This window comes from Cajanus cajan, chromosome 8 (genome assembly GCF_000230855.2).
Source record: "Cajanus cajan strain Asha chromosome 8, NIPB_CcT2T_4, whole genome shotgun sequence".
NCBI classification, from domain to species: domain Eukaryota; kingdom Viridiplantae; phylum Streptophyta; class Magnoliopsida; order Fabales; family Fabaceae; genus Cajanus; species Cajanus cajan.
The window spans coordinates 13,290,126-13,302,285 of record NC_138524.1 but is presented as its reverse complement, the minus strand read 5'-3'; the positions used below and the strand labels follow the sequence as shown (position 1 = coordinate 13,302,285).

Sequence of the window (12,160 nt, the reverse complement as noted above, 5' to 3'; positions counted from 1 at the left end):
TTTTTATTTATAATCATTTTATCATAATTTATTATTTTTTATTATTATTTTATTAAAATTAATAATTTATTAAATTTTTTTTCTCATTTTTATCCTTGATAATTAATGTATGTTTATTGAATAATATTTTCTAATGTTTACTTATTTTTTCTCTAACTACCTATGTAAAGTTAATGTTACATTTAAAAGGACAATATGTTTCCAACAAAATACTATTAAAAAAATAGAGGGTAGAATAGGAAAGTAAGTAATAAATATTTTTGAAAATTAAAATATCAATCATTTCCTCAAGTCTCGTGCAAAACCTTAAACGACTATAAATAAAAAATGGAGGAAGTATTATTAGAGTACATTAGACAAAGTATTGAATATTTTCACCAACTAATATTTAATATATCATTGCTGCGTATAAAAATCAGAATAACCATAACTACGTATAAAAATTAGTAAAAATTAGAATTATAACGTAGTGAGTAGATTTTAGAGTTTAGTTGACTCTAGAGAGCGGAGTATATAAGGATTTCTCTAAGAAAAGAATTTCATAAGTTCATTCTCAAGGAAACTTAGAGAGAAGGACTCTGGGTCCATGAGCTCTTTTCTCTCCCAAATTTCTCGTTTTGATTCATCTTCTCTTCTAGATTACTAATCTCTTCTATCTTCTCTTGAAATTCAGGCTAGGAAGCTTGCTATTGGTGGATTGAAGTCTGCGGGTCAAGCTTCGGGAGAAAATTCTTCTTCTTCTCAGTTCTTAGCCATTTTGAGTCAATATTCAAGTGAGGGAAGCTAGAATGTATGTTGTTTGGTTGCATGTGAGTTTAGGAACTCAATTGATGCATGAATTTGGAGAATCCATGGTTGGATTGAAGAAATTCTCATTTTTCGGGATTTTGGGAAAAATGGGGTTTTCGGTGATTTTGGTGCATCGGGAGGGTGCATGTTGAATCTGAGAATGTTTCCTAGTTGTATGGAGTTTATGGATTGTATTTCTTGGATTGCATGTGGTTGGATTTTCTCATTTTCAGGAGTTGGAAGAAATTTTCCAAGTTTTGGGGGTGACTGTTTGAATTTGCGTCGGGCGCATGTTCTTGGTGTCGGGCATGCATTCATCAGAGGCACCCATTTCTTGAACACGCTGGGCGCGATTGTGAATGGGGAGTCTCTAGATGAGTTCACGTCGGCCGTGAGGGAAACCACATCAGGCACAATATCAGATAGTGGCTTGGATGGTGTTTTTCTGATATGGCGCCAAGCGCGGAGACCTCTAAAGGTCTCTGTGTGGTCGACGTCGAGCACATGGTGAGCGCGTCGAGTGTGGACACTATCCCGAGTCTTTGTCTCAAGGACGCCAGGCATGGGGATTTCACACCGGGCGTGGATGAGTTGTAGGACTCTCAGGTTGGGTTTTGGTCGGGCGCGAGATGGTTGCGCCAAGCGTGAGTTTACTTAGTGATTCTAATTGAAAATGATGCTTTTGCATGTCTAAAGTCGAAGACTTGATCATATATGTATGATATATGATGTATGGTTCATATGTATGCTTAGTGATGATATGTATGAATGTTTAAATATGATATGACATGTGTATATGTTCATATGAGGATGATATTGATCATGATGGTGGATTGGCCATGTATGATGTATGATGCATTATTGCATGTGATGCCTTATGGCATGTGTCTAACCTAGGACTTGAGGAGAGGGAAAACGTTTTCGAATTGGAAGAGCTCACATAGAGTCTCTTGATTGTGGTGCTTGGATAGACCACTGATATAAATGAGAGTGATGCTTAGATAGGTCACTGGTTTTAGGTGAGAATGGTGCTTGGATAGGCCACTAGTGGGTGAGTCTCCTCTAAGTCCTTAGCTAGTGTTGGAGCGGAGTATGAGGTCGAGGGTTATTCCCTTAACCAAGTACTGGGGAAGGTGCGTGGTTCCTTGCGGATAGTCGGTAGGCGAACTCTACAAGTGACTTGGTAATGCATGTCAAGGTCGTGGTAAGCTTGTACCCAGCTGTGTTATATCTGACGGTGGAACTAGACTTCCAATTGTGTAAGTGACATCATCCGAGTAAACCCGAGTAAGAATTTATATCCTATTTAGTTGTGATAGAGCGAGCGCATTGGGCGTGAAAACGGTTGAGGTAGTTTTGGTAGGATTGGGATGTCACTTATACTGCTCTATTATTAGGGAGATCTCTTAGGTGTATACATGACGACGTATTAGATGATTGATATGCATTGATATCTGTCATGAGTTGTTATTATTGCATGATTTCTAGTATGATGAAGTGTGTGGTGTTGGCTTTATGTTTGATGAACTGGTAATTGATTGGAATGGGAGTGCCTTTAGGACTTGATTGAATGATTTGATAGTTGAGTAGCATAAATAATTATTTTTATGCTTGTATGGTTATTTATTGAACTCTAGTTTACCCTTTTGTTTCCATGTGGTTGGACTACGATGATCATACTTTGTATGGGAGCAGGTCAGGACTAGCTTGGAGTTTGAGGTGACCGCTGCAAAATGAGGAGTTTTGTCCTAGTGTCAGAGTTACCTTCTTGGGTAACTGTTGTTTGTGCTTGACTAGCACCAGAAGATTATTATTTTGGATGGTTGTACATATATAATGTTATATTTTATACTTAAAAACATAGTTACTATTATTTTTATATATACCCATATGTATGAGTTATCCAGTTTTAATATTCTCTTAGTTCACTAGTAGTAATGTTATTCCACTGAGTGTAGGGACCATGACGGGTCGTTACAATTATATTACATGAAATATTTTAAAGGAAGTGTTTCTTAATGAAATTATTTTTAGAATTTTTTAACTTCTACATTTTAATTTATCATGTACTATATTTTTTTAAATTAAGTTTTAATAATTTTTTTTAAAACAACAGTTAAAATTTATATCATGATATAAATTATTTATCAATTTTTTTTAAAATTATATATTAAAAGTGTTATTTATTATAAATTTCAATTATATCATGATTTATATATTCCAAAAATATATTTATTAATTGATCTCAAATACATGAAGTTACATCTCCAAAGTTAAAATAATAATAATAATAATAATAATAATAACACCTAATATATTCTTGAATAACCTACAATCATCTAATAATAACCACCTACAATCATATATTTTCTTATCAAATAATATAAATTGTTCATTATAAATTTTATTTTTATAAAATAAATAAACGCAACTAAAATGCTAATTTTTTAAAATGTTTAAATACATATGTATTAAATAATGTTTAAATTTTTTAATATAATTAATATTTGAGTCGAACTATTGTATAGGATAATTTTTATTGTTTATATAATTATAATTTGTAACAAATAAATATGTTTAAATTTTATATTTTTAAACTTATAATAAATAATTTAAATATTGACATGCTATTACTTTTAAGTTTTAACTATTGATAGTTCCTTAAGATAATATTCTTTATATTAACTCTTATATATTATTTCCGAATTGCTATATTGGAAGAGTGATTTTATGAGTTTTTCTATAACGAGAAAGTTTGTAAAGATATTTTTAATTTTTAATTTAATTTAATTATTATTTATGAATTAAATATTAATATTTTAAAATAAATTATCAATAAATAAAAATAAACTTTTTATTATGATATAAATTATTTATCATAAATCTAAAATATAATCTTAAAAAAATAATATAATATAAATTATTTATCTTAAATGTGAAATATAATTTATATATTCAAACATAATATTTATTTATATATAATTTATTATAAAATTTAATTATATAATAAATATGTATATATTATACCTACTAAAATACTAGTTTAATTGAAAAAGTGGAATTTTTTAATAATATGAGTAACTTAATAGATATTTATTTTTATAAATATTAATTAAAACATTTAATATATACTAAAACAAATTAATATTTATTCCTCCCACAATTTCTTTGATCAAATTTGTGTGATTCTCTAATTATCTGATGACTCTGTGGACAAGGTTCTATGTATCGGCAATGTTAAGATGAGCTACAAGCTAAAAGAAAGAAAAATAAATAGTGGAAAATTTATATTGAATGAATGCTTTTTTTTAAGGGAATATTGAATCAACTTAGAATATTAGAATATTATTATATTTAATTTTAATTATTATTTTATTTTCTTGAAGTTGGATGATGGTTTAATTAAAAAGATTAATATTTATTTTTCTCAAAATTTCTTCCATCAAATTTGTATGATTATCTAATTATTCTAAAATCTTGAGGACAAAGTTCTATTGGACGTATAATTAATGTTAGAATGGGCTCTAAGCTTAAAATGAAAAAAAAAAAGTTTAAAGATTATATTAGATGGATTAAAAATATTAGAATATTATTGTATTTAAATTTAATGTTATTTTATTTTTCTTGAAGTTGGATGATAACACTTGTTGTATCATTTTTAATAGTTATTAGATTATAAAATTGTATTCCTTTAATTTTTGAAGGTGTCGGTGAAAAATATAAATATTTATCCTCCTTATCTTTTATATATATAACCTTTTATTTTCTCTATAGTTATTTTATTTCTTCATATCATAACATATACCTTTCATCATATGGATCTTCCTATCGAGTTGGATAAGACAATTGTGACAAGTAAAACTCTTTTAAAGTATGTAATGTTGCTGCATATCAAAAACTTGACATTAATGAAGCAAAAATCTGTTTTCTAGACACACGATAATAGAGATAATTTTTAGCGTCTGACATTGTCTAGTTAGAGAGTTTTTGTCTTGATCATGCCCACAACTCCACTAGGATCTAGTGTGATCAAGTCAAAAAGCTTTCCTCTAACTCAAGTTGGACATTATCAATTTCATGTTCAGTGTCAATGAGGCAGAGAGCCTCTAGCCTATGTTACACCGAATGTCATGAAGTTGCATCCAACGTGATGATGAATTTTGCATTTGGCAAAATCACAAAATTGGTTCTCTTCACTTGAAAATCAATAAACCAAAGCATATAATGCCAAAAATCCACAACTATACATCATCATCAATTCATATATACTTCTCATTTCAATATGCAACCAAAGTTCATTCAAATTCACCAATTTCCTTTCTCGAAAACAAAGAACCAAAAGTTTCACAACTAAAACTTAAAAATCACTCAACTCAGCAAGTGTGTTGAACATTGTAAGAGTAAGTAAGAGAGTTTACAGGTTGCATGTTGTTGTATGATAGTTCTTTATACATTAATTTAAGATTATGTATTTAGATGATTAAGGCATGGTGTTGAATTGTGTTGATTGACTTAGGATTGGAGAATGTGTTATTTTAAAAGTTGAATATCTCATTGTGAGGATATGTTGTGGTGGTGTTCTATGAGCCTAGTTGTTGAAACCCTTATCGGTAAGTTGACCCTTGAAGCAAATTGTTGAGTCTCTTCTCTATGACCTTAGTTGATACAATATGGGGACAAGGTTAAATCACACCATCTATAAAGCAATCACAGTATAAAGGTCAGGTCGAGCTATATTGATTATAATGCGACCAATGTTGATCCGTATTGGGGCCAAGTCAAGACATACATGTATAAAATGACCAAATTAGAGTAAGGTACAAGATCAGAGATCAAAATTCCTAACTAAGTATTGGAAGGGACGTAGTATTTGGAGGGTAGTTGACAGACTAATCCTATAGGAGATTTAGTTATGCATGCTAACGTCGTGGTAGGTCCACACCCAAAATGTCCTATCCCGTCAAAAAATACTACTTTTATAATTTAAGTGGTGAAATTCGAGAAAACATGTTGTTGTGGATTTTTATCCAAATTGACTCTTAATCTAGCTAGATTGAAAAGACAATATTGTTATTAGTTCGATAGGGTCACACCACTTAAACTACTCACCTGTATTGTAAGATATTTTTTAGTTGAATTTGTGATGTTGCATATAATTGTTGTGTTATATATATGATGTGTTGATTGAGTTGTGTTGTTCACATGCTATGTTGAATCGTGATAAGTTGCATTGTTGTGTTGTGTTGAGAAGTTGCAAGTTGAGGTTGTGTTTAAGCAAGTTGAGTTGTTTAAGTTGGTAGTATAGTTGTTTTGACTTTTATACTTATTTTGTTGATTCTTTTAAATTTTAACTTATCCTTGCATGTTTTCTTGTGATTATATTGAGATGATAATATTTATATGAGAGTAGGGTAATGATAAGTTGAAGTCAGGCGTTGGATCGAGAGTCATGATGGATGGAGGTGTAGCTTGTTGCTACTTTTGTAAATATGTTGTAGTATTGCTTAACCAACTACTTGAGCTTATATTTCATTTTTTGAATTACTGTATGTATGTGTATATGTGTGTATGTATGATATAATGTAGTTTTACTAAAGAACATTTTATGATTTCAATTAATTTTTATTTTTATACATATATTATTACTTGTATTCTCAGGAACTACTTAACTTAGATAATTTTATTTATAATTTTTATTATGAGTAGTTGAATTGTTAAATGTAAAAACAATGACAAATTATATATATATATATATATATATGATTATTAATTTTTTATTTTAAAAAAATTGTTCATTAACTTATTTTCTCGCCACTGTTAATATCCGTAACTATATGACAATTCCTTAGTTTGAATCTTTGCTTATTTTTTAAGAAAAGTGTAAGTTCTCAATATATAGTTAGTTGAACAATAAGGGTTTCCTTCATTAAATATTTATTATGATATATAAAAATAATAATATTTTAATGTTTGATTAGCCTGTATCTTTATTTGTTTAACATTAACATCCCCTGATTTATAGCCAAGGACAACACTTGAAAATTCCTTAAGACACTTATCAGATATAAAAATAGTCTTCCACACCTCAGTGACGCGAATGAAGGTGGCCTCACGACAATAATAATGAGATAGTAGGTAGCTGCTGATTCAACAAATATTATCATTAAATAATCTCTATTAAATATAATATACAATGGACTAAAATAATATAATTAAATGTTGTATTCACTAAAATATAATATATCTATCATATTTTATTAAGTGTAAGAGTTTTATATTTATGAAATTTATTACATTACCATAAATATGCCAATTATCAACAAGCATGTGAGTTATCAATAACTGGAAAACTTCGTCAATATGTTGATTTACTGGTGGAAATCGACGATCATGAGAATCCTCAAGAAGCCACCAAAAATGCTAGCAGTATTCCGGTAGTTAAGCTATCAGTGTCATTACAAATGTTAGAACTGTGAAATGGGTATAAAAATTAGCAGCACTTGTTATTCATAGTATTAATTTATTTAGGCTTAAACCTATTGATTAGCAGCACCTATTATATATAAATTAAATTATTTTCACTAATATCCCAATTATATGTCAAAAGTTACTAGTATAATTATTTTTTATTTTAATGTAATTTAAATTTTTAGATTAAAATAACACAATTTTAAATAAAATCAGATTCAACTACTAATATTTTTGAAGATTTTTAATAAAAATTACGGATTATTTATCTCGGCACAAGTTCACTTGATATGAATAGTTTAACATGTGTTCCATATCAAAATGGTTAACATAAATGATAATGATTTATATTCCCTAATTGAAATTTTAATTTTAAGTATAAAATAAATTATATTAAAAAAATATCCAGTGTATTCTTATAAGTTTTTGTTTATTTTACGGTTCGAGTGTCTAACACAACTCTCAAAATTAATAGGCTAAATAGAAGAACTTATGCGACTCTAAAAAAAAACAAAATAAGAGACTAAGTAGAAAAGTAATGATATTCAAAAGGATGAAAAATTGGAAAACATGTTTCAGCCAAATAAAATATTATAAGAAAAAGGGAATGGACAGAAAAAGTAAAACTGATGGAAAACAAAATTAAACTGTTGGTTCAACAACATATGACCTACCACAAACTCTACTCTCAGTGATGTCCTAACACATTGACCCTAAAAAGCTGTTCAATTTTTGCTCAAGAGGAGAGGGTCTATGACAGTATGAATGGAATGCAACAGAAGAATTATATATATAATCACTGCAACGAAACCAGCGATTAAAGCTCCTGTCACTTGATCACAGTATTTGGGAACTGAATCACATATTGGAAGCCATGCTGCATAACTGTTTCCTTTCTTTCCCACCTGAGCTATAGCCAAAGCAGCAGAGAAGCTTGACACGAGTAACATGGTGAATACCTGTTCATAAAATCAAACATTAATATAACATTTTTTTTTTTGTAAGAATTTGACTCATTTACAATAAAGGTGCTGATATTATATCCTAATATATTAATTTTACCCCGTTACATGAAGTTTTTCTTTTTTCTCACTTGAATTCACCCCACTAAATGAGAAACTAGAAGTAGTTCAGGACCATTAACTGTCCATGATTCCGGTTAGTTTTTACATGACATGCATTTAAGCTTTTCAATTTATTTATAAAAAATAATAATACTTAATTATATGTCATATAAAAAACCTAGTGTTATTAGTGACGAAACATGTGCAAATAATGAAGTTACAAGGATGTCTTTATACTCCATTAACATACATATTAAATTATGAAGTTATTAATACTTATTTTCATAACAGTCTAATTCAATATTTTAGTTTAATGATGTATGATATAAAATGTCAGCTCAAAGTGCAATCATATATCGGTTTTCTTTCCTTGAGTGTCAAAAGAGATGGAGTGTCCAGTACTTACAGAATTCATAAGATTTTTCTAAGTATTTTATGCTTTTCTATATAGTAATTTTCAGAATTTGACAGTGAAATGAAGAACAAGTTCTGAACAACTTGATTATGGTTCTATGTGGCTATAGCTAATGCATTGCTTGTGTGTTGCTTGTAGTGACTCGTGACACATTTTCTTTTTGATTACCGGAGTATCGTTACCAAGTATCTACTACTATTTGAAATTATGTTTAATCTCCATCAGAAACTTTGAACATATACAAAGTAAATATTTTTCTTCTAACATAGTTTATATCATACTTAAGGACAGAAGTCAAGCTCTAAACAACTTAGAGTAACAAAAAGAGGAGATTTAAGGATATTTACCAAATCCAAAGCCACCACAAGTCTCCAGAGCAAGCTTTGTGCAGGAAGAAAGATGACCAGAAATCCATAGACAGTGACAACAGAATATACAATCACAAAGTACCTAGATAGAATCCTTTGATCAATTTTCATTATGAAGAAAACGAACAATATTGTTGAACAAAAAACATCAACTATTATAAACACTACAAGACACTTACTTGAAAGCTGGGGAGTTAGTGTATTTTGCTTCAAAGGACACTGTGAAGATGGTAGCTGTCTGATGGCTAGTAGCCATCACAATGACTGCTGAAATGGTTGCTGCAAAGGCCAAGAACCTTAGCAGAAGATGGCATACCCTCCTAGTCTTGGCCATGAAAGAAAATAAAAAAGTTGGTGTACAATGAAGCCTCAAAGCAAGGTTTAATTTAATAGATGAAGTATTGGAGTTTCAAATGCTGAAGAAGTAGTCAACAAGGATTTTGTGTCTGGGGTCAGTGTGTTAGGAAAGAAAATAATGCGGTGTGCATAGAAATTATAGTACTTCTTTAGGTTGTGTTAGTTGAAATTTCTTATCTGTCTTGCTTTTTAAGCCACCGTCGTCGTCCTGTAACATCTTCTTTTCAATTTTTGCTGCTATGTTCCCTTATTCTCTGTGTATGTAAGCAATTCCATTTTTATCTTGGTAATTTGCACTTAAAACACTCGCTTTTATGTATAAAAAGTTATATTAGTTTCATGTCATTTTCGGTTTCATTTACTTCTAGCAAGAAAAATATTTATTAAGATACTATATAAAGCAGGTGCCATTTTCCAACCTAAACACAAAGATAAATTATTTTAATATTCTTCTACTTCTGTCTTTTCTGTGGTGTCGTTTTGTTTCCCTTTCAATTGGTTCAGCTAGCAAGAAAGGTTACTTCCTTTTCACCACATGCTACTTCACGACACTAAATATGGCTAAAACCCTTATTTGGTTCCTCATAACATTTTTTTTTGTTTTAATTTAATTTCATTTTAATTTTTTGTTTCAATTTGATTTCCAATAATTTAAATTATTGCAATTTGAAACTTTCGTTCAAATGATTTAAACGGAGTTAACTGTTGGTCACGTGGATGTCACGTAGATGCGTACATGGACGCCAAATTGCATGAATACACCTGGAACCAGAATGGCCCGTTCTGAAATCAGAACGGACCGTTCTGCTTGCACATGGTATGTGTTAATTTTGCAACTGGAACGGGCCGTTCCAAATGCAAATTTCACACACCTGAGTGCATCAGAACGGGCCGTTCTGGTTTTAGAACGGACCGTTCTGGATTCAAAACGGCCCGTTCCAGAAAGCCAATTTCATGCATGCGTTGACCAAAATGCTGCAATGTGATTCAAAAATTGAAAATAAAAATTCATAACATATCATAAATTCAAATACAGAAACATGATTCAAAAACTGAAAACAAAAATTCAGAACATAACATATACTAAAAAAGTTCAAAGAAATTACTGAGAAAAGAAATCATCTGGGTAACGCTTAAGGGAAACAACGTTTTGTTTCATCCTTGACTGTATAGTGTCAATTTGGTAGTAAGTGGTTCACTCCAGTTTGACTAACAATGAAATAAAATTTATAATTGTCTTTAGTGATACACTGCATTGTCCTTAATGATACACTGTATAACCCAATTGTTTAGCAATTGAAGTTATCAATTTTCATTGATAATATTACCAAATCCAGTGTTTGAAATGCTTTGTACCTTGAGTCTTTTTTCTTTCACAATTCACAACCGTAAACCATAATCAGTGACCATTCGTGTGTGGTATTCTGGAACCAGAACGACCCGTTCTGAAACCAGAACGGGTCGTTCTGGATGCACTCTTAGTATGTTAATTTTGCACCTGGAACGGGCCGTTCCGGATGCAAAATTAACACACCAAGAGTGCATCCAGAACGACCTGTTCTGATTTCAGAATGGGCCGTTCTGGTTTCAGGTTTTTTCAAAAAATTTGGCGTCCACGTACGCATCTATGTGGCATCCACGTGGATGCCACGTGACTAACAGTTAATTTCGTTTAAATCATTTGGACAAAAGTTCCCAATTGCAATAATTTAAATTATTAGGGACCAAGTTGAGATAAAAAATTAAAATAAAACTAAATTGAAATAAAAAAATGTTATCAGAGACCAAATAAGGGTTTTAACCCTAAAATATTAATTCAGAAGTACTATTTTTTTTTATTGATTCAGAAGCATTATTGATTATTTGGTACGAAAAATACTGTGCAGAAAGTGACCAACGCGTTTTGACTAATTGGTTTTACATTGCCATTCACGGGGTAGGAGTAAAAGGAAATTTACGCGAGAAATTTGTATTGATTCGTGATTTTTTTTTTAGTACCTTTTATCTTTTTTGGATATATTAATTTAGCCTTCTTTAGAATAATGTTATTAATTTTTATAAAAATGATTATTTTCTCAAAACAAACTAAAAGCAAATTAAATTGTCAACTTAGTCAATAGTCATCCTTCCTAAATCTTGAAGGCAATTACTTAAAATTAATTCTTAAAAGGATGTAATACTTGGTGAATATGCATGAGTAGTATTTCTTTATGGAAATTTGAAATGGACCTGTTCTTTGTTCAACTTTGGTTTACATGTTTGTTTGTAAGTTTGCCTGCCTTTTCCTTTGGTCAAAGTTCTGTACGGTTAAATTATCTTTACACATTTATGGGCCTTGTGCGGGGGAATTCACTTTAGCTTTCAAAATGAGTCGCATCCTATAAGTGAATTTGAGCATAATGGGTTTAAGTGGAGTTGGATGAGAAAAATTTGTTCTATTTTAATTATAAGAAAAATTTGAGCTAATTTATTATGGTTTAATTTGTAGTAAGTTGGATTAGTTTACGAGTTAAATCACCTAATATTTTTTTTAAGTACTTATTTTAATTTATATGATCATATATTTATATTATTAATTAAATTTTGTACAAATTATAATAATTAGTGTTAATTTAATAATATTTATTAATATTTATGTAATAATTTTGATATTATAAATTGATTAAATTAGTTGTAGTTAATATCTTTTTTAATACATT

The 12,160-nt window shown here is 29.9% G+C and overlaps 1 protein-coding gene across 2 annotated transcripts; it reads right to left on the bottom strand.

Moving 5' to 3' along the window:
- Positions 1–7,781: 7,781 nt before the first annotated feature.
- Positions 7,782–9,635, bottom strand: LOC109816864 (CASP-like protein 1C1). Of its 2 annotated transcripts, none has more exons than XM_029275125.2 (3): positions 9,284–9,635; positions 9,084–9,198; positions 7,782–8,216 (listed from the first exon to the last, which is right to left on the bottom strand). In XM_029275125.2, the coding sequence occupies exons 1-3, from the start codon at positions 9,436–9,438 to the stop codon at positions 7,983–7,985; spliced, it is 504 nt and encodes a 167-aa protein (XP_029130958.1). In that variant the 5' UTR covers positions 9,439–9,635; the 3' UTR covers positions 7,782–7,982. The 2 variants fall into 2 exon arrangements, with proteins under 2 accessions (XP_029130958.1, XP_020237605.1); XM_020382016.3 differs by having other exon boundaries at positions 9,084–9,186; positions 9,284–9,626.
- Between the last annotated feature and the right edge of the window lie 2,525 nt (positions 9,636–12,160).